The 23,350-nt window shown below is 38.2% G+C and overlaps 3 protein-coding genes across 5 annotated transcripts; 2 read left to right on the top strand and 1 right to left on the bottom strand.

Annotated features, from left to right (window-relative positions):
• Nucleotides 1–359: 359 nt before the first annotated feature.
• cryba1a (crystallin, beta A1a) lies at nucleotides 360–2,795 on the bottom strand. Its single transcript, XM_087795401.1, has 5 exons — nucleotides 2,757–2,795; nucleotides 2,525–2,643; nucleotides 2,305–2,446; nucleotides 834–976; nucleotides 360–507 (listed from the first exon to the last, which is right to left on the bottom strand). Exons 1-5 carry the CDS (start codon nucleotides 2,793–2,795, stop codon nucleotides 360–362), a joined length of 591 nt encoding a protein of 196 aa, XP_087651527.1.
• Nucleotides 2,796–4,727: 1,932 nt separating this feature from the next.
• crybb1l3 (crystallin, beta B1, like 3) lies at nucleotides 4,728–5,937 on the top strand. Of its 2 annotated transcripts, none has more exons than XM_087795398.1 (5): nucleotides 4,728–4,821; nucleotides 4,884–5,002; nucleotides 5,087–5,219; nucleotides 5,439–5,581; nucleotides 5,662–5,937. In XM_087795398.1, the coding sequence occupies exons 1-5, from the start codon at nucleotides 4,759–4,761 to the stop codon at nucleotides 5,819–5,821; spliced, it is 618 nt and encodes a 205-aa protein (XP_087651524.1). In that variant the 5' UTR covers nucleotides 4,728–4,758; the 3' UTR covers nucleotides 5,822–5,937. The 2 variants fall into 2 exon arrangements, with proteins under 2 accessions (XP_087651524.1, XP_087651523.1); XM_087795397.1 differs by having other exon boundaries at nucleotides 4,881–5,002.
• Nucleotides 5,938–8,233: 2,296 nt separating this feature from the next.
• unc119a1 (unc-119 lipid binding chaperone a1) lies at nucleotides 8,234–22,122 on the top strand. 2 transcript variants are annotated; one of them, XM_087795400.1, is made up of 5 exons: nucleotides 8,234–8,480; nucleotides 18,927–19,040; nucleotides 20,203–20,293; nucleotides 21,204–21,376; nucleotides 21,454–22,122. In XM_087795400.1, the coding sequence occupies exons 1-5, from the start codon at nucleotides 8,357–8,359 to the stop codon at nucleotides 21,564–21,566; spliced, it is 615 nt and encodes a 204-aa protein (XP_087651526.1). In that variant the 5' UTR covers nucleotides 8,234–8,356; the 3' UTR covers nucleotides 21,567–22,122. The 2 variants fall into 2 exon arrangements, with proteins under 2 accessions (XP_087651526.1, XP_087651525.1); XM_087795399.1 differs by having other exon boundaries at nucleotides 8,243–8,480; nucleotides 20,200–20,293; nucleotides 21,454–22,119.
• Nucleotides 22,123–23,350: the final 1,228 nt, after the last annotated feature.

Here is a 23,350-nt window from a genome sequence, read left to right as displayed (position 1 = left end):
AATAATTATTGTGGAAAAGGAAAGTGTTAAACTTTTTCCACAAAATCCTTCTGACAAATGAACACAAAAATCAAGACTTTTTTATATTCTTGCATCGATTTTTATTTAGAGTCATTGGCTCTTCCATGCATTTTTCAAACCATGTTTTCTTGGAGGAAATGAGCGTCTGCAACACATTTACACTCTTCACACTGTCTTCACATCCTTCCGATGTTTTCACACTTCTGTATCAGCCTTTTATGAGAAGTGCACAGCATTTGGGTTTATCACCACAAGGTGATGGAATGACTCGGAGATCAACAGAAACAAGACGCACAAGAACAACAAACATTCAATGATAACGACACATGGACCAGATCCTAATCCTGAACCCGACGCAGTGACTGCACCTGGAAAGACTGCGCGTGTGAACCCCACTCTCTATAATGTTTGTACTCGCCGCCATGATGGTCACTCTCCATGATGTACTGGTAGCCACGGTAACCAGGGAATTGATAGCACACCCAACTGGAGTGGAGAAATAAAGGAGGGGGAAGGTGGCACAAGGATAAGTATGAGGCGTGTGCACAGAATTTCAAACATTTGGGATTTCAAACAAAGATGTTAAAAATGTGATGATGAATAAGGTGTTTGAATTGTAATATTCATACATTTTTAAATAAATGTAGCAATTGACTAGTATACATATTTGTTGTATTGCTTTATCCTTCTGGGAGCCACTTGTTGATGGAGAGCAGTGTAGAACCATATTTTAAAAAGGGGAATATTCTGTGACTATTTTCTTTATGACAAATTCATTTTGAAGAATCCAACGAGCTAAGACACAGACTTACGCGCCACCCGGAATTTGCATGGATCCAATCTCATTGTTTCCCCATCCCATGGCTTGCAGAGACGGGTAGTCATCGGTTACTTCCCACTGACGTCCTGTAAAGTTCTCCTTCTCGAACAGCACCATCTTTGAATCCTTGTGGTTCTGTGTGAAACGACAAGAAAAGGAAATAACGCAGAGGCAAAAGTATCTGAAAAAAACAAACACGTTGGACAAACAGTGGAAAGAAGATATTCTATTCAAAAATGGACTTGTTTTTTAAGAGTTTAAGTAAAGTGCCACAGTTGTTTGTGTCCCAGCAGAGTGGTTTTCAAAGTGGGGTCCACCAGGAGACTGGAATTTGCTATAATATTGAATTCATCTTTTGTGTGTTTTTTGAACCCTAGGCCCTTAACATACAATACAACTAATAATGTATATTGAAAAGTAAATAAAAGTAAGGAAGTACACTCTTAAACACTGGTTGACAATTACATTTCCTCAGGGGCCACATATTTTAAAGTGGCTGTTGTGAGGGACCAATAAAACCCAAGAAGCACACTGTCGCCCCACTCTGGTAGACAGTGGTAACTACAACAATACATGCTTCCATATATAATGACGCGATCATTAGGTCACTGAACGTTTTAGTCTGATTTAGATATAATGACACGAGGAAGACCTAAGGTCAGAGAGAAACTATTAAAACGATCAGGGGAAATGCTTATGACATATAATCAATAACCCTGCTTTTAATATTAATAACGTATTTAACATGTTATTAGGTGTTTCTTTTATATTCTGTATATTTATTGTTTATTTTAGTAAGACATTTTCCATAATAAAGTGACTTTTATGTAATCATATTTTGCACTATAATAGAAAGACATTTTATTTCAGAATCCTAAAATGAAACATAAATGAAATTATGTGATTAAGTGAATAAGCCCACATTTTATCTTCATTTGGGCTCCTCTCAGTTGTTTTAGCGTACATTGTGGTGGCTTATTATATTAAACTTCACTCCCCTATCATATGATTGTCCCAAATTGAAGCTCTAGGCAAACTAGTATGGGTCAATGAGGGCAAACCCTTTATGAAAGAAAGCGTACAGAAATTAAATAGTGACTTCAATTGTTAGATTGTTGCACCCTGCAGTATATTGGCTGCTACTGAAGAAAAGCAGCAGAACAAACAACTGCATTGTTGTATAATTGGAAATCAATTGCAGATCATTTAAATTTAGCCCTTCACAATAATAGTCTTATTTGTCTGAGGCCCAGCAGAGCACGTTTTCTGTGAATCAGGGATTATTCTTAGCCACCACCAGCCCAGAGCCTCTGAGTCACCCTGTCAGCTTTTTAGATAAGAAACCAGAGAGCTCGTCACTAGTGATTTCATTTTCATGCCTCAGAATTGGAGCTTTTTTTTAAAAACTCTGGACACAGATGACAAGCATGACAGGGAGTGTCGGAAGCAGTCGAGAGACTCACTGCCGAGCAGATGGGGCGGAAGGACATCATCCTCTCGATGTGGTAGGCGTTGCTGCCACTCCACGACTCCCAGTGAGGATAGTCTCCTCTCTCCAACACAAACTGCTGCCCACAGAAGTTGGTGTGTTCAAATCCTGTCCAGCTGTTGGCACACACACATCAGAGCGACACTTGCATGTCATTATAACCAACTGTCATTTTAACTTATTGCATGACTTACGCTCCGCAATCCACCTTCAAAGAGCGGACGTTTTGCAAACCGCTCTCCACAATGTTCTGGCAGGCGGAGGTGAACTCATGCCTCTTGCCCTCGAAGTTCTCCTGGTCGTAGGCTGTGATCTAGCAACAAAAGTGATGAATTTATTTAAAAACAACGCACTCGTGTCTCTGAAAAACACTCTGGATGATCTCAAAATAGATCTTTTCGAAGTGATAAAAGGAGGATTTCTCACCTTCCATGGTCCCGAAGGGTTGGGATTATTCAGTGCCATGTTCTGAGATATCGCTTTTTACCTCATAATGGAAAGTAAAATGAATATATATAAAATAAGATTTCTACCATATGTGGTATTAAAAAAAATCAACGACTCAACAGTCTAGTTCAGGTGGTCATCAGAGTATATCGATTACACGTCATAGTAGAAACTGCTGACATACACAGAAGACACAATGAGGAGGAGATAGAGGGCTTACCCGCCTGGGCCTCAAAGAATAACTGACGGTCCTGAAAGAGGCTTCCCAAATATCACATTCTGACCCAGTTGTGCACACACCTTTTTATACACACTGCTGTTTACATCAGCTGGGCCCTGTGGGTCAGCACATTGTTGTACCACCCTTTGTTCAGAACTGAGCTGCCGGGCTTTAGCCCCTCTACTGTGGTCGTGGATGGAAGGCATCATGCCTTGTTTCCATAGGCTTAATGTTCAAGTAATAAATGATCAGTGGGCTGACACTATGTCAGAGAGAAGTTTCTGGTTGTTAGATTTAAAAGCTAAATGTGGGTTTACAGAGACATCCCAAGAGAGTTCCGAACCAAACCTGAATTGGTCTTCTCCACCTGGGAAGACCTTCCGTCGAAGGCAACCAGATTCTCAAATCGTGAACTGAACGCCTGTAGGTTGGTTCATGCAGAGGTGAACACACAAATGCATACAAAGCAGGACATGAAAAGGTTGTGAACACACACATATGACCTATGCAGACAAAAAGCACATTACCTAAAGATGACAGAGGCAGTAGAATATAATAACAGTTGTCTTACCTTGTATACACCACCTGTCTGGTTAGTTTGAAGTGTTAAACTGTTTATTTTAACACTATTTACTTGAAGTTAAAATTCTTACTTGAGAACATTACATTTTATTTGTATTGTTGTGCATTTTATTCATCAATAATTGTCACTGTTAGACATCTCATATGCAATATAAAGGTAAATATCAAGTGCTTTCTGGTTGCATGAATCTCTGGGGAAATGTATTTTGTTTTATCTCCTAAGATTGAATCCATGTTCATATACACATGGAAAGGGATGTTATGTTTCTGGATAATCCCTAGACAAATTACAGGTCTAAAACAAAGCACTTATAAACAAACAACCGCTACCACATCTATGGGCAATTTAGAGTCAGTAGGAAACATCTTATTTCAAATAAGGTTCTTTTTCACAAGATTCCAAAAAGTTGATGAGAGTAGAAGATTTATTAATTATGTCCTGTCACAGTATTAATATTAAATATGTCATACTCAGCCTATTTTAGATAATGAAATATATATTATTACAATGTGGAATTAATTAAAATATTGGGTAGTTTATTTCGAACAATTGTAACAATGAAAGTGTTTATTTTTAAAGCGCTACAGCAATACAAGACCTACAGTATCCTTCTCTGATAAACCAGGGTTACCTTTCCTCAACCAGCTCCATCATCTTTTTTGAGAAGAAATGTACATTTCTTTAGATAAAGGCTTTAAAAAGGGCATTCAAAAAATGGACTCCTGACTCAATGAGTGTCTCGCTCAAACAGTGCGCACTTGGTTGTGCGTACATGTGCGAGCAAACATTCTGCTGACGACAGTGTTCCCACACAATGGTGGCCACCAACAAAACAAGCGGTCCACTCAGCAGGGTCTGCCCAAAGATAAGCTGCATGACCTTCAACCTCTTGTGCCATTCCCGAAAAACAAGGATCTCCTGGCTTTGTAGGCTGGGATTAGAAGTGAATGTATATATATACCCACTGACCACTAACTGCCATCACTTCCCTTAGGTCTGAGCTTGTCAGGAGTCAACCGCAACTGTAAGTGTGTGTTTACGCTCAGTCGTTCAAAGAGTGAATTGTGCCTAACTTTAGGGTGTTCTACCGCTTTAAACATAACCAGTGGGGTTAAGGAAGCTTTATTTGTATTTTATGATTCTTATTTTGTGCATTCTGTCTCTCTTTAGATCCAACCATGTCTCACTCAGGTACTAAAGGCAGCATGGGAAGCCACTCCATGGGGTTGAGAAGCAAAAAGGTATTTTCCTCTGTGGCGTTATGCCCAAGAACATTCTGACTCAATCCTGTTCTATCCAGCAGATATGCCTCTATGAGTATGAAAACTTCCAAGGCAGGAAGGTGGAATTGTCCGCGGAGTGTCCTGACATGGCCGAGAAGGGTTTGGAGAGAGTCGGCTCCGTGAAGGTGGAGTCTGGACCGTGAGTTTTTTTTTCTGTTGTTTTTTTTTGTTCTAAGCAAACACAGGTCATTCATACGTCTTGTTGTTTATTGAACGATTCTAGTTGGGTTGGTTATGAGCAGCAGAAAATGACCGGCGAGATGTACATGCTGGAGAAGGGAGAGTACCCACGATGGGATACTTGGACCAACAGCTCCAGGTGTGACAGTCTTATGTCAGTCAGGCCGGTCCAAATGGTGAGTTCATGGCTCATTAACTATCTGTTGATTCATGTGTGTCTTATTTATAGAGACAAGATAAACAAAAACAACCAAAAACGCTCCTTATTGAAGAAAAACAATTAAAACACTTTCAAATTCAGAAAAAATATCTGGTTTCAGGGCTATTTTTAGCATCCAAAGAGGGAAAAGCGCCTAAAATAAAAGTATTTTCCCACCCTGTGTTTTCCCCTAAAGGATGCCCAGGACCACAAGATCTGTCTGTTCGAGAGTCCAAACTTCGAGGGGCGTAAGATGGAAGTATGTGACGAGGATATCCCCAGTCTGTGGTCCTATGGCTTCCAGGACCGCGTTAGCAGCATTCAAGTATCTGGTGGAACGTAAGTTTCTAAAACAGGTTTGAAATAATATTAAAAAAAACACCTTGTTTGCTCATGCTGTAACTTTGTTTACTCAACAGCTGGGTCGCCTACCAGTATCCTGGATATCGTGGCTACCAGTACATCTTAGAGGTCGGCTCTTTCAAGCATTGGGATCAGTGGGGATCCCACAGTCCCCAGATCCAGTCGATCCGCAGGGTCAAGGACATGCAGACCCACCGCAGAGGGTGTTTTGAGTAACCTACCAATGGAAAGAAGCACAGCCGTTGATACCGATGCTCCATGGCTGCAGACATCAAATATTTATGAATGAGGTTTATTGGTCGACGTATATGAATTTGTTACAAATTTATTTTTATCCATTTCCTGTTACATTGAAGTGTTAACCCTCTTTTGGAGTCTCAGCATGTAAAGGATTAAAATCCTGATAAGATGTATGACAGTACACCTCATGTAAGAAGCTCTATGCTCTGTGCACTACCCGAAGTAAACAGAGGGAGGCGCCATTGCGTCGCTTCAGCAGAAGATCACAGTCCAGAGGAGTTTGTGTGTCAGATCAACATCTTCTGACAGGCATGTCTCAGTTCTTCGGCGTGGCAATTTACACACACTTTCTCAGGGATGATGGCATCTGGAAAGGAAAATTTCCATTTGAAATGTAAACTGGAATAAATCCATTTTTCCACATTGACAATCTAATTTGTGCTTTAACGGATCACACATTTTTTCATTTTGCAACCGTGAAACTTAATTAATATATAATATTTTATATATTATTAATTATTAATTCAATATTGTGTGTGTTTGGGTTTATTTATGTCCTTTAAGACAGTGGTCCCCAACTCCCAGTGCGGGAACCGGTACCAGTATCGGAGGCATTTTTAACAACAGCACAGAGAGGAAAAATAATTTTACAAATTTCTGTTCTATTATTTATAATGGTCTGAAAGGTGTTTTATTTTGAAAAATGAAAAGATTTTCTCTGACATTTGCTATTTTATTACAGGCATCAGACAGGTTCACAGTGCAAAAAAAGGTCAAAGGTCCCCTCGTTTGCTTTAAGACACAATACAAACATTTAGGTCACTAGGTAGTAAGAAACAGAAAACCTTTATCGCCAGCATTATAAACACTGGAACTTGTTGTACAGATTATACAAATGAAATAATAAGAATGAAACATAAAAAGAGAATAATAAAATTCAAATAAATGAAAATAAAATAAGAGACATTGCCATAAAATGAAATGTAAATAAATATTGAATAATCGATTCAAATAAAATTAAATACATTACATTCAATTAAACAATAATCTTGATATCAGATTATTTTGATGGCTTGTCTGTATATCTTTAATATAAATTAAAGCAGGGATGTCCAAACATTTTAGGAAGAGGGACTCATTTGATGATGTTCAAACAAGCGGGGGCCAAACAGTTCCATCATACCCATTGTTATTTCATATGGAAGTTTAAAGTTTAACTTCACTTTTTCATGGACAACGGAATTAGCATTAGCATCAGCAACACTTGTGGTCTTTTCAACTGACCCGTGATCTTGTTTAGTGTTTGAAAAAATCATTGTTTAGAAACTTAAAAGTTGTGTATTTTACATTTTTCTTGATTAAAAATCGAGAAAAATGAAATAACGGAAACGAGAGGCCAATTTGGACTTGGACTTCGGGCATGCATGGTTTAAAGAAACCGTGTCTATGCAAAAGACAGTCTATGTAAGTAAGTAAGTAAGTAATTGTTATTTGTATAGCGCTTTTCCAGACCAGGGTCACAAAGCGCTTAAACAATCAAAACAATATTGAATAAAGTATAAACTTTAAAGGGCAAGATAAAACTGATAACACAACAGGAGTTCCAGAAAATCAAGGAAAAGCCTGAACAAATAAAAACGTCTTAAGATGTTTCTTAAAAGAGTCAGTAGACTCCATCAAGCGCAAAGAGAGAGGAAGATCGTTCCAAAGCTTAGGAGCAACAGCCTGGAAGGATTTCTCTCCTCTGGTCCTGAACCGTGTGCGAGGAACCATAAGTAGATTCTGATCCACAGACCTCAGAGCCCGAGCTGGGGTGTAAGGCTGGATCAGATCACTGATGTAAGGAGGAGCCTGACCATGAAAGGCTCTGAAAGTAAGAACCAGAATTTTAAAGTTGATCCTGAAAGAAACTGGAAGCCAGTGAAGAGTTTCAAGGATCGGAAAAAAGTGAGTTATTATACTATGTCTGATCAATAGCATTTGTATTACTTGTGTAATTCACAACACTATTATCTAAACTTGATTTTTTTTAATGCATTTTGATACGCTTTTCTTTTATTATTAGCTCATAAAAATGGACCGGACCACTAAAACAGGTCGACCAATAGAGGGATCGTGCAAGATATTGTGAGTTTTTTTTGTTTTTTGCAAAAAAAAAAGCATCTCCTTGTCCAGCGTGGACACACACGCACTGGTGTGTGTCAGCAGATGACGAGCGGGCGCAGACTCCGCCGGAAAAAAGCCGCAGGATTTGGATTAAATAGCTGGCGAGAGCCGATGAGCCTCGACCAAGGAAGGGAGGGCTGATTTTTATCTTTTCCCGAACCGATGAGGGGAGGAGGCAGGAGCAGGAGTTATTCTTGTCGCGGGCGCTGAGTCGGAGCATTAACCAGCCTCGACGCCAAACAAACCGTTGCTCCTGCGGCGACGACGACGCCGAGAGAGAGGCTCCAGCGACACGACCGACTCCTCGGCTCCCCCTCCCCGCCACACACACCTCTTCTGTCGGACATGAAAGTGCAGCAAAGCTGCAACTCGTCAGACATGGGGATCCCGGTCAGAACCGAAGACGAATTGCGCAGGAACAGCACGATAAGTCCCGAGGATGTTCTTGGGCTGCAGAAGATCACCAAGAGTAAGTAAAACCAGCGACACCAAGGATTATTTTGCAAAGACGACAATGTCTCCATGTTTGCGGGATTATTGCTGTGATAGAAACCTAATCCAGGTGGTCTGAAGGTACCATGGACAGCGACTCGATTTTCTCAATGAAGGACACAGAAGATCAGTGTGTGTCCGATTAACATTACAATGTGATTTTAAAGCAGAATATATTGACAAGAGTTTCTCTATGTCATGTTCACCTGGAGACTCTTGAAGGTACTTGAAGATGTGAGGTAACAGGTGGACCACCGTTGGTCACCGGTTTATAAACCACATGAAAAAATGTTGACACTTATAGACTATAAATCATGAATGTTTTTTATTTCCTGTCAAGATACAGGAAGTTAGACTTCCTTAGACACTCACTAGCACAACAAATAAACAGTGGTGTTGGATGTTTACACAAGGCTACAACTAAAACATATGACTTGTCTTTGTCAACAATACATTTTTTTACACTCACCATTTTTTGCTTTACAAAACCTAGAAAATATTTTGGGTCAGTGTAGAAGCTATATTTAGCAAAGCCTGCAAGGCTGAATTATGCTATACTATGTATAACTATAACGTATTATTGTTGATTAAATTCAATGTGATAAACTATATTAAAGACTGAACATGCGTTCAATTTTATTCTATCAGAGTAGTTTTCAATTAAAGTAACATTTAAGAATAATATAAACGTGATTTTATTTGTTACGTTAATGGACAGCTAATGCTAGCTCCTTAGATTTAATCCGATTTAATCCTTTTCAAGACAGACTGAACTAAAATAGCTCATCAATGAAACTGATAAAAGGTCATTCAAGAAGATCAAATAGGATATAAAGATATGATGAGACATTGAGCTACAGCGAAATTAAGAGATAAAAATATATTACAACGAGATATTGAAATGCTAAAGTTTATACACACGTGGTAAATGGAAATTGTTGTTGAAAATGAATACTGAGGCTAAATCAAAGCTGTGATTCTTAAATAAACAGCGACGGTGCCATAATCTCCGACTCCGCTGGCATGTAATCTGGATTATGTCAGAAGGCGTGTAACATTGCACCCTGCTAATGTGACCTTAGCTAATTCAAGACCTGGTAGACACTCACTTGTCAAGGTGGTAGTTGTTGTATTGTTGAAGATAGAATAGGAGTCAGAGAAAAGATAGTTGTTGTTAAAGCAGTCGGATGAAAACCTCTTGCCCTCAGAAATTACTTTCCCGGTTGAGGTTTTGAGTTGTAAAAAACACAATTTTCCCACAGTGACACCAACACACAGGACATGGAGAAATGTTTGTTTCCCCTTCATTCATCTTCACAAAAAAACAAGAGATCACCAGTTTGCAGGTTGCATGAAAAATGATTTATGATTTACCAGCACATTTATAAAGCATTTTTCTAGGTTAGTGAAAGACGGATGAAGAAACTTCTGCAAGGGAATTAGCGGTGCTTTTTATAAGTCCCGCCAAGTCGAATTGAACAGTGGAGACTTTGCAAAAGAAAACTTGTGAAAGTATTCGGAGCATTAGAGCTTATGTAGAATATTCAAAACCACAAGTAAACGTGTTATCCGTGAAATGCTTGTGCTTTACATATGTGGCCGAAAGGTTTGGGAATCAGAGCAATGCAGTTTCTTTCCCTGGTCATGGAAGACCATACAGGCCTTATTATCGATGCTCTTTGAAAAGGAACACAGTCCAATCTTCTTGTGTTCTGTGGATTAAATGAAGGCATTTAAGATCTCCATCATGGAGAAGATGGGCTACAGTGAGGTTGGAGTAGTTACAATAAACCGGTTTTTACCACTGAATAATCTGGATTTTTAATGATTTGATTCTGATGTAAAGTTTATACGCCGATGACAAATTGCATTTCACATTTTTTGAGATGTAAAAGGTCGACACATGCTGCACAGATTTTAGTTCTTGGGTGACCAGGGTTATAGGTGATGCCAAACTAAATATTTCTCTTCAGTCTAAAGTAGATATTTCTCTGATCTTGGACTCGTATTTGGTATGAAAAAGGTAAGAAATAGTTGATGCAAATCCAGTGAGAAACTTTTTTTGTTTGACCTTAAGTCAACCGGATAGAGATCTACACTCTGGCGTAGGAACAATATGGAAAAGGTTTTTAGGGTAGAAGTATGAGGAACAAATGTTGACTTAGACCGCAGTGAAAAATACAGTCTTAACATCATCTTGTAGAAAGAAACAGTGAATGAAAAAAAAATAAAATAATAATAATAATAATAATAACAATTATGCATAAATATACAGATGAACTTTCTTGTGTGTTTCCCTAAATCCTGGTCAAGCAGCGCATGTTTGTTTGTGTGCTGATGTGTGGATGACTTAAAAGAGAAAGCTAACAGCGTGTAGCGATCTGTGCGTTCTCTCTGAACTCCTGATGACGACGACAGACATTGACTTCCGTGAGGCTGCCTTGTGTTTCGTGTGAGACAGCTTTCTTCTGAAGGTTGCGTAAGTGTGTCACTGAAGATATTTCTGCCACAAAGCGCGGACATTGTCTTTTGATATCGTCCGAGCGATCGACGAGTCCGCCGGCTTCTTTTGCACTAATGACGGATCAATGATTTGGCCTTATTACGTCTGAGAGCTACGCTTTATCTCTGTTGGACTGGATTTGCACTCTATGATGTCTGCCAACACAATGGATGCAGATTTTAATTAAAATTGATTAGTTGGTTCTTAATCTACCGTGCACATCTGTCACAAGGTTAGTCGTCGAGTGCGCTCGGACATGGAGCATGATCGTCTACATGTGTAATTAACACTGTTTGCAGGGGTTAGAAACTGAACTGAGGAGAAGATTCAAGAATGTTAGAAGGATGACAGAGAAACTGTCAGTCTGGTTTCACAACACCATCAAACTGCTGCTTAATATTTACGGCATGTAATCGTTCGTTTCATTCAGTCAAGTAAGTAAGTAATAATTATTTGTAACAGGCCTTTCACAGAGTTACTCATTAAAAGTATAATCGGTTTTCTACACAAAAATATTTTTTTGGGATGAAGCAGAGATCAAATTATAAGCCGCAAAACTACATTTCATAGTTTTGAATATTATTATTTCTGACAATAAAAAAAGGATAGTGAATGTTGAAAAATATATCAGATAATTCAAATTTTGAGGTTTATTGCAATAAAATCTGGATCTAGAATAGTTTTGCAGGGTTAGTCGTTCACTTGTATGGCTTGTAACTGCTGCTGCTGCTCAGGCATCCATCCTTGTTTAAAGTTAAAACCCTTTCTGACCTTTTTTTTTTTTGCTTTAAAAAATAATTAAAAAAAAATACTGTATATTATTACATCTACAAAGAAGGAAATTGATCATTGAATGTAGAAAGCGAAAATAGATGATTCAAATTCCATGGTTTCATGTAACTCCATCTGGATTCAGGATGGTTTTAAATCTTCGTTGTTTACTTGTATGGCTTGTAACTGCTGCTCCTGCTCACGCATCCTTCTCAATTCAGAGCTTATAAAAAGATAAAAGCAGAAATCAACATAAAATTGTTGATTCAATAAAATTTCGCAATCATCAGAAGACTAAATATTTGGTATTTTTGGAAATAGTACAGTTTTACTCTCTAGTAGGGCTCCCTATCTTTTCCCATGCCTCAGAGCTTGTTTTATTGACTTGATTATTTGCTGTGTTTTAATAATGTCATGAGAAATAAGCTACTCAGCAGAGATATGGGATAGTTGAGGTTTATTAATTCTCATTTTGTTCATTTACTCCTTTACGTTGCAGTCGGTTGAATCTTATCCCTACTCGGAGTCAGAGGCGTGGAGACATGAGAGAGAAACATACCTCATCTGCATTCAGCTGCTCAGAGTGAAACCTTCTCCTGAACCTCACAGATTGCTAGTTTGCCCAAAGGTGCGGTTGACGGAGAGGCATGAAACAACCTGTCGTACACAGGTGAATATGAAGGTGGAACAATAATGTCACCTGCTGCCTTTGGCGCTCAGTTATGGGATCACATGCCTCCTTTTTATGTGCTTAGACTCAGAAAATGTGAGTTTAATATTCAGATATCTACTCTAACTTTTGAAATTTGACTAAAAAGATGAGGCTAAATAGAATATTTGTTTATTTTGAAAACAGTTTAAAGCTCTTTATAGAGAACTAGCAATGCTGCCCAGGGATACAAAACTTAAAAATATTGTCAATAAAAAATGTCCAATGTAATTACGTTTTAAATAGAACTATTTAGAATTTTTGAATTAGAATTATTTGTCATCTTTTTCAACATTCGACAATAACTTTCAAAAACTTCCCCTTGTGGGACTAATAAAGGAAAATCTTATCTTACTTATTACCTTTTTGGCAGATGTAACAACATAAAATCGCAACAGATTCCTAAAAGAAGGCGAAAAACGTCGGAGGACTTGCGACCTTTAAAAGGCTGTAACTTGCTTTATGTTAGCTCTAATTTAGTTAAAACCTCCCTTGGAATGGGACCAAGCAAATAAGCATATTCACTAAAAATAAGGGAGTATTTAGCTCAGTCACATTTTCTGCCTTTTTGGCCTTTTCAGACAAATACAGTACAAATGATATCTTAGTCAAGACACAGAGCAGACTCATATCTCTGCAGACACCCAAGAGATTGTAACCAAGCTAATTCAAGTGCCCTTTATAGACATAGATAATGTCATAATTAAGCTTTAAATATTATCGAAACTAATACATGATAATAATACCCTAATACCACGATGGCCTGGTGACTTTCTGTTAGCTGTTCTTCTCATCCAGATAGGAAGTTGAAATAATTATATTATTAATTGTAAAAACAATACTGAATATTTTTGTTTAATACCTGAAAATATATATACAAGGAGACCAGTCAAGGCGATAATAGCAAGAAAAAATATGGGGCAAATGTGTTGGCAAATGTAGATTTTCCTCCTTTTCTTTTGATGGCATGACATTTTTTATTTTCACTCGCAGCCACCACTCATGACAGGAGCATAACGGAAAGCGTATGCCATGTAAAGTCAATCCCGAGGGCGGTAGTTCCAGGCTAATCTCCCGGATTAGGAGCTAAAAGTGGCAGTTGGCTTGTGCCTAATGAATGCTACTTTGGTGTCGCGCAGGGAGTTTGAGCTGTGGCAGCGAGTTCGGCCCAAAAATATGTGATCAACTTCCCCTTTCGAGGTGACCTGGATCAAGACGCTGTTATGTGATTAATCCAACATCCTCTTGCTTCCATTCTGGACGACGATTTGTTCCTCGGCTCAAAGATGAGAGATTGAAAAATGGATTTGTTGACAAATACGTAGCAACGAGCCGAACCTGTGATGACGGACACAAATGTCAAGGAGGAGGTTGAGGCCTCCGGTGGACCTTCTCCCGGCTCCCGGGGTTGGATAGAAGGAATGTTTCATTTGCATACGACTGAGGCCGAAGCCCAGATTCTTGCCTCTGATTTGTTGCTGCACCTTGTTGTCGAGCAGCAGTCAGGTGGATGAAAGAGAGCAGAGCTACAAGCCAATGGGGCCCAGCTAGAAGATGAAAGGTTTCTAGGTGACGCTTCTGGAGGAAAATAAGTGGAGCTCTTTATTTTTGGCTATGTTTGTATTACCGTAGATTTTTCGTTGTTCAAAAAAGTTAAAGTGAGAGTGAATAATCAGGCGTCATGGCTGTATTGACTAGAAATACTATGTACACACATTTCAAGATTGAAGCGGTTAAAACTCAAACAGTTTTCTTGTGTGAAAGTGCTGTGGTACAAAACATTTAAACACGCATTTGATGCAAGAGATAAGAGTTCCTGTCACAGATAAACCAGAAGATCAAGAGCTTTGCATTTCAGCTGCTTCTTGTATTGACTCGATCTTCCCTTCACTCGTGAACAACACTTCAAGGTAGTGTTGGTTACCCTTTAATTAACGAGAACAACAGTCTCTACTATGAAGAAACTGATCCTCATTCCAGCAAATATAATATCAAATAAAACACATGCTTTTGCATTTTTTTAATAACTGCAACTTATATTGATCATAAGATCAAGGGGGTCAGTTCAGTGAGCATATCATTTTATTAAATCTGTCCCCCAATAATTTAGTCACTGGCAGAAAATGTAAAACGTCAGTTTCTTAAATTGTTTTCGATTGAGTTTCTAAATTTATAAACATATTCAATTAAGTGAAGAAAGGTGAACGATGTTAACATATCAAGGGCCAGAGTTGTACATGTAAAAACTGAAATTATTATGACGTATATTTTCCAAATAAGTTGTAGTCTTCTCCTTTAAAGAGATGGTAGTGACGAAGCAGATACTGATGTGTCAATGAAGCTTCATGAAACAGCTGATGAGGTATCATGAGACAGTGTCTTCATTTTGAAAGACCACCAGATGGCACTGTTAGTTTGAAAATTACGTCAGGTTTTATTAAATTAGTGGATCTGAGTCAAATATTATGAATCAGAGAGTGAAATCTAGAGGACTTTTAAAACTAAGACACTGTATCATGATACCTCATCAGCTGTTTCATGAAGCTTCATCGACCCATCAACACAAGCAGAGACTCAGGCTAGACTTATGTTTCTCAACACAAAAGGTGTTACAGACACTTCGGTAGGTTGTAGCTAGTGACGGGATGATGAGGTTTCATGAAACAGCAGATGAGGTTTCATGATACAGTGTCTTGATTTTGAAGTTTAAAAATGAGGTTTCGTCAGGCCAGGTTTCATTGAATTAGTCGATCAAAGAGTGGTCATCAAAAAATGAAGACACTGTATCATGAAACCTCATCTGCTGTTTCATCAACCCATCACTAGTTGTACCTAGTTGTACCACTCTGAAAAGGTTATAATCTCAGAAGCCCGTTAAGATAAACTGTGACAACACAAGACACAAATTCTCGTCTCTCTGTTGATTTAATTCTATTTTCTGTCGTCACACAAGGAGAAATGGAAGAACATTTATTCCAGAGGGGGTCGGGCATCATCTGTTACGACCGCCGAGACTCTGAAGTCTGATATGAGTGTTCCGCGCTCTTGCTAACACGTCTTGACTTTCACAGGGAAAGTGACTCGCACTGCTGCACTGAGACGAGTGAAAGTGACTTTCCCTGCAGTGATATCTGATGGAAACTTGTGTCTCTGTAGCCACCTCAAATCCTCTCTCCATCTTCCAATACTCACACCACAGAAGACCTCCTGTGAGGGCAAAAAGACGGATATTATGAACCCAAAACAAAGAGCAGTTGTGAGATGATAAATGACTGCAGACACACAGGATGTGACCAGCGTTGATACAACATCACATCATCCACAGGCCTTAAAGAGATGTTCTGCTCATATTTTGAGGGTCTTACTCATGATGAAATGATCAAGTTTGTGTTTCATTCCTTTCTCACCCTTGTTTATCTCCCTCCATCACACCATGGCTGCACTCTCTTCTTCACCTCATCTCTATCCTTTATAAGGATGTATTGAGACCAGCTTCTCCTGAGCCAACATGAGTTCATGCGTTTTATAAACTCTGCATGGATGAAAGAAAACACACAATTTAGAATTGACCTGGAAAATATGAGGCCCTATGTCTGTATTAATGTGACCAGAGTCTTGTGAAAAGTGCACGTAGTGGATTTTATTTTGTATTTATTAACATAAAAAAATATTAAAGGTGATTAAAAATCATATTTATTTCTTACATCACCTTTTGTAATGATTTTTCTTTCTTTATAACTATATTCTCCATCTATACCTCACTTTTTTTTTTTTTACTTGCGCCTTTTCTCTTTAATACTTTTGACCTTAATATTGAGCTATTGACCTGCACATTCTTTCATATTATTTTAAATGTATGTTTTTTATATTATTAAACTATAATCATTTTGTAGCTTTTCTTAAATAACGTTGATCTTTATTGTATTATTGACCTGCAAATTATTTGATAATTATTTAAATAAATGCTTGCTATATTATTTAATTAATTGATAAATTATTATAAATTATATAATTTTGTAGTTTTTTTTTTTTTATTCTTTTGACCTTCATGGAATTTTTGACCCGCACATACTTTAATATTAATAAAACAATGTTTCCTTGTATTTAAATATTGAAGTCAAATTATTATGTAGCATTTCTTAAATATTTTCTTTCATATTTACTTCGATTATTATTAGTAATCATTCATTTTGTAAATCATTTTTGTAGGTTTTCTTAAACACTGTTGACTTTTCCTTCATTTATCCAACACCATAGTCCTTTAAATGTATATGAAAAAAGTGTTGTTGTCTTAATATATAATGAGTGAAATAAAATAAGTAATGAATAATCTCTTTTTTAAAGATTTTATTAATTTACTTGTATTTTCAAATGTATGTTTATATTTTGTTTTTTTATTGACATGATTTGACAATAACTAAACTATGTTTAGAATAAAATGTTTTTTTTATATATATATATATACTGTATCTTTTTCCCTGTAATTGTAATTGAACTATTTACATGTTGTTTTCTTATTCATTGGAAACTTTAAGACATTTTTAGGGATTCAACATCCACCTACATGAACTTCTCCAGAGTCATTAATTGATTAACTAGACTAGAGAGTCGTAATACCTGTTAAATTCCTCACCACTGCCCCTTGAGGTCGTGTGTGATCAGAGGTGTGATGTTGTTGTGTTGCATCACAAGTCCTTATGTATGTGTTCCCGACACAAAGTCCTCAGCAAGGTAGAAAAACAGATTGAAATAGTCCTGTTTCACAATACAGCCAAATATAGAGGCATGCGAGCCGCCAGCTTCACTTCTTTAAGACAAGACCTATAAATATCTGCAGGCAGGTGGCTAAAACCTCTGATGGCCATCTGCTCCCTGACCCCCCCTCACCCCCCCAACAAACAAACACTGGGATAATCCAGGCAGCAGAATAATCAGTCATATTGCAACTTTGTGATTTGGGTTGTGTAGCTGTGAGCGAGGTGTGGATGTGAGTGGCTGCGGCTTTCTTTTTGAAACAAAGATATTGACTTTTTTATCTATTTCTGCACACAGATCACATCTGTAAACATTTTTGAAATATTCTTTTTTTGTTTTGGTTGAAAGTTTCTAAAATTAAAATTAAGTTGTCATTGTGACGTTGACAGTAAACATGAGCTTCACATAAGTATTTGTACAACATGAATCTTGTTAAAAATACATACATCAGAGTTTTTAATTTGATTTATAATTTAAATCAGTAAATACCAAAGTATATAAGTAAGTAAATAAATGGCTTCTACTCTGTATATATGTAAGTCTGTAAGTCATGCATCAAGTCATTTTAAATCTTAAGTCTTTATTGTTGAGCAAAAAAACTTGTATTTTGAGAACAATTCTGTCATAAATATCTGGTTATGATGAAGTCGTATGCATCCTTCAAGGGCCACAATGTGACTCTTGTGGAGGGGCCTTCAAGCCAAAAGCCAAACACAACAGAAGAAAAAAAAAGAGTAAACAAATCAAATCAAATATCCCAATAAACTATTTATAAACCTTTCATTTAAAGAAACAACATACAATTACTTATGTATATAAATATGATCTCAATATTTATTTAATATATTACATTTTATTATCATATATGCACAATAACGTAAAAAAAACAAAAAAACTTGGGGAGGTCCAAAATAACTTTATACAAAGTTATTTATATACATAGTTAATACATTAATTAATACAAAATAAAATAGTTAGCTTTCATAAACATTTGTATTTGTGTTAAAAATATTTTATGCTTTTTCTTATGGCATTAAATCAAGGTATCTTTATTCAAAGCAGATGAGAAACGTAAAAATGAAGCCGGTGAACGTAACATTATCCTGAACAGAAGTTAAAATATAAGGTGCTTGAATCTTAAACTTGTTCAGACAGAAACACATTTTTAAAAGTCACATGCATTTCTAATCATTTCTTTATATATTATAAGCATTAAAAACCCTCCACTCAGGTTGTATCAATATTTAACACCTTTTGTTAGTGAACATCTTGAGAGATTTTTAATTGAGCCAATGAGCACCAGCTGGTTAGTTAGCATTAATCCTGTGTTTAGTTTTCACACAATAAAATCATCTCTTCTTGCGACTCCAGACTGACATTTTGTTTTACCTTCTTATTGTTTTACTTCCTTCAGTGATGTTAGATTTACTTCTACCTCGAGAGCAACACTAAAACCAAACTCAACAGTGTGCGCTCCGGTGTGTGAGTGTGTGAAACACTTACTTCCCATTGGAGCAGGATTAGACCTAAGAGGCTTATTGTGTTGAGGATCACATGGAAGGACCAGCTGGGAAACTCACATTAGTCTGTGATATGAAGCGTCCCACTGATGATCGGCCATATTTGATTCATTCAACTACACAACAGACAGCTGTGAAATAAAGACTCCATCTTTGCATCCACAGATTACCTCTGCTCCCCGGAGGAGAACGTCCACATGATCGACTTCACCAGGTTCAAGATCCGGGACATGGAAACTGGCACCGTTTTGTTTGAGATCACCAAACCTCCAGCACCAGGTGCCACAGAAGACTGTGAATGAGTGACTGATGCATTGAAACAGTGGAAGAGAAAAACACAACCTTGTGGCCATAACAGTTGAAGCGGTTATAACAGCAGTAGTCAGTGTAATAATTAAAGTAGTACTGTTAGTAGTTATAAAAGTTGTCATAGTACAAGTAGTAATAGTGTAAAACAGTGCTTGCGGTAATAGTTTCAGAAAAATAGTTATAATAGTAATGGTGGTACTACTTATAGCAGTCGTAGAACTAGCAGTAATTATAAAAGTAGTAGTTGTAATATTAAAAACAGAGATGTAAGTAGCACTAGTATCAGTATACATTGTATTTATAAATTAATATTTGTATTAATCTATTAATAAATATGGCTGTAGTTATATTAGTAGTAACATTTTAGTGATGGAACTGGTATTTATAAAATAATAATACAAGTAATAGCAGTAGTATTTTAGTGCTTTGGCGCTTATGGTAGCATTTATAGTATTAAAAGTAGTAGTATTGGTCGCAGTAGTACTAATAATAGTAAGAGCATAGCAGTAGTAGTGATAATAGTAGTAGTAGTAGTTATAGCAATAGTACTAATTGTAGTATTAGTAAAGTATTGGTGGAGCAGTAGAATTAATAAAAGTATTGGGAATGGTGGTGCTTATAGTTGTAGTAATGATATTGTTAGTAGTAGTAAATATTTGGCAGTAGGAATTGTAGCAATGTTAGAAGTAGTAGTCGTAGTTGTAATAGTAAGCAGTTATGGTAATGGTTGTAGAAGTAGTAATGTTAGAAGTAGCCAATGTTGTAGAAATAACAGTAGTAGTATCAGTATCATGTATTAGAAGTGATGTGCTGATGAGGCTTCATGAAACAGTTGATGAGGTATCATGATAAAGTGACTTCATTTTTATAGACCACTAGATGGCACTCTGTGATTTATAATCTTTGATATTTATCTACTAATTCAATGAAATCGGCATCAGAGTGACATCTAGTGGTGTTTCAAAATAAAGACACTGTATCATGATACCTCATCAGCTGTTTCATGAAGCTTCATCAACACATCACTAAGTATCAGTAATTAAAAGTAACCGCAGCCATTCTCCAAGTAATTGACTCTACTTCACAAACATTTGTCATTTGAAATGTTCTGATCCAACTTGTCCTACAGCAGGAGGGAGGAAAAACTGTGACCCGAACGCCGGCCGCTTCGTCCGGTACCAGTTCACGCCGGCCTTCCTGCAGCTGCGGCAGGTCGGAGCGACGTAAGTGGAAGTGTGTCGTCATGTGTTTGCGTAGATGTCGTCAAGAGGACGATCGTGAGACGCGTCCTGGTGATGCACTCATGTCCGTTGTAGCCCGACGGCTGCTCCGACAGAAGTCACATCCGGGATGTGGGAGTGCGTGAGTGGGATCTAGTTTGGGTCGACAGACTGCAGGACACAAGTGGGAACATGAGGAACAGCACCGTGTTGTCAGCCTGGTGAAAATAACAAACGTGTGGATTCATTAAGTGTCAACATTTCATGTGTGTTTGAATGAAGGTATATACTCTGAATCATTTGACATAAACCAAACGTACCATCAAGATCAGATCAACTGTAATTCAACCATTCTGTTGCATTCTGTGAGCAGGACAGTTATAGACGCCTCCCTGCTGCAATACAGCAACTTACCAGTAGGCGGCAGTGCTACTCTACCCTTGCATGCTAGTGAGCGATAAACATTTTTATTAGACATGAATTGGCAAAGATCTGGCGACACAACAGATATAAAAAAAAGGGTCAATGATACAATATTGTGTGATACTGTGTGAACAAGAATGTACAGTATTTGTAGTATTGTCAGAGTACTTGACTCTGCATCGTTTACAGACCACATGACTCTTGACAAAGCCGTAATTGAAACCAAAATATGTCCAAACATCAGCTTTTAAAGCTTCTGGAGTCAACTGTATCCTCTCGTCCTCAGCTATCTCTGGGATATCCCAGGATTTCCTCGTTCCTATAGCTGCGTACGACGTAATGACCTGCTGCCATCTAGCGTCTGGAAGTTTAACCGAACTCTCTTAAGTCATCGAAATATTATTTTGGAACCACATGCTATTATTTTGCCATCACCTGTAACCTGCCTGGTGGAAACGAACGATTAAGTTCCTCCTGTGTCCTCTCTCAGGGTGGAGTTCACGGTCGGCGACACACCCATCAACAACTTCCGGATGATCGAGAGGCACTACTTCCGCGACCAGCTGCTAAAAAGCTTCGACTTCGAGTTCGGCTTCTGCATGCCGAGCAGCAAGAACACGTGCGAGCACATCTACGAGTTCCCGGCCCTATCAGAGGACATCAGTGAGTGTCGGGTTTTTCGGCAGACAGAACCACTCGGATCACTGCTGACCCACTTGTGTTTGTACCCTCTTCTTCAGTGCGCGAGATGATCCTCCACCCGTACGAGACCCAGTCTGACAGCTTCTACTTTGTGGACAACAAGCTAGTGATGCACAACAAGGCGGACTACTCGTACAGCGGGGGCCCGTAGAAGGATCTGGACCAGTCATGTCTGATGGACCGACAGACATCATCTCGTCTCTCTCTTCCATCATCTCCTGAAAACCCTTCACAGTTATTTGCAGGAACATTGACTTCTGCCAGTGAGCGTTGAATCGTTGTGTGTATGAGAGTGTGTGTGTGTGTGTATGAGAGAGTGTGTGTGTGTGAGTGTGTGTGTACGAGAGTGTGTGTGTGGGTAGAGAGCACATGCAGCGTCTGTACAAACTCCAGTCTGTGTATGTGGGTGTCGCGTTAGCCGGGCATTGATCCATTTACACTTTGTGTGTGTGTGTGTGTGTCACCACATTCCATAGTAATAGGAGTCATACAAGGAGAAATCAAGTAATAACTAAAAATCATTCAGGTGTATATTTCTATAGATTATATAGATGAAAAAGAGTCATTTCTTACTCTTGTGATATTTTTCGTAGCACGTCCGTCATCTTCATCCAGGAGATGTGAAGTCATTGTTTCGATGTGTCCGTGTCTGATAGTGAGGAGAGTATTTTTTAAAGAGATAGGAGCAGAGCTAACGTCAGGTACCCATTTTGATATGTAGAACTCGATACTGTGTACTTTATTTATTTATGGGGTGGTGTCATCAGCGTGCACTAGGGGGCGGGAGAGAGGGTGTAAATTGGAATTCCATCTCTGCAATAAATATGGGATCTTTTTGGAACCAGGATTTCAGTGTTTTTATTTGGAATGAACGGTATTTTTGTGGCTAAAAACCCATGTTGGTGGAGGTGGAGACGGGTTTCGCGAAACACCCATTTTCGATAACCACAAGGTGGCACCACATGCTCTATTGTGTCTTACTCAATAAAAGCTCACTTTACATTTCAATTGAGAGCGCCACCTACTGACTGGGTCGGCGACTGGCATAGGCTGACAACTTTGTCAGGGGTGCCCTCTAGTGGTTGTTGCAAATATGTTGCCAATGTGATGTCATCCAAACGAAATATTAATATAACCAGCACTTATATTGCACATGTTAATTTTAATGAATAATACAGTGCCTAGCATGAGTAACCATGACGACGAGCAGATCGACGTCTCACTGGTATCAGTCCAGCTACGAAAAACAGCATTGCATGTGAGGTGTGATCCATCACCAACAACACTCTCATTGATGGTGACACAAAATCCACCTGAACAGCTCCTGATATGCTTTGCCGCCCAGCCAACTGTTGACCACTACAATAAAATTAACATTGTAGTACATAAGTTTATGCTAGTGTTGTAGTCAAGACGACACCAACCGTGACCAAGACATTATGGAGTGTATTGAGACCAAAGAAAAAGACCAAGACTGTAAAAATACAGTTTAAGACTCATGATATACACCAAAGAAGAAGAAAAAAGTTTTTGAAAGGTATTTAATACTTTTCTGTAAACTTTGTCAGTCTCGTCTTGTCTTCCTGGGTCCGCCCAGTTTGAGACCAAGACAAGATCGGGTTAATATGGGTTTGAAACCAAGACGAGACTGAAACCCTTAAAGAATTGTCTTAAGACCAAGACCTATGTCGAGGACCACAACCCTAGTTCATGCTGTGTAAACACAAACCCAGGACTAGTCTGTCTAAATTGCACATAAGAACATTAACCCTGGAATACCAAATATGGTATGATGATGCTATGATGACTTTACCACAATAAATCAAGGTTTACTTTCAACCCCCAAAAAAACACTGTGAATTTTTTTTCCCTCTTTCGAAAATGAATTTACTTTAGTGATCAGCAGCAGTGATTGGTTGGCTGGGCGGCAAAGCA

Source organism: Callionymus lyra, chromosome 7, assembly GCF_982586985.1.
Source record: "Callionymus lyra chromosome 7, fCalLyr1.hap1.1, whole genome shotgun sequence".
NCBI lineage: Eukaryota > Metazoa > Chordata > Actinopteri > Syngnathiformes > Callionymidae > Callionymus > Callionymus lyra.
This window is presented reverse-complemented; position numbering and strand designations above follow the sequence as displayed.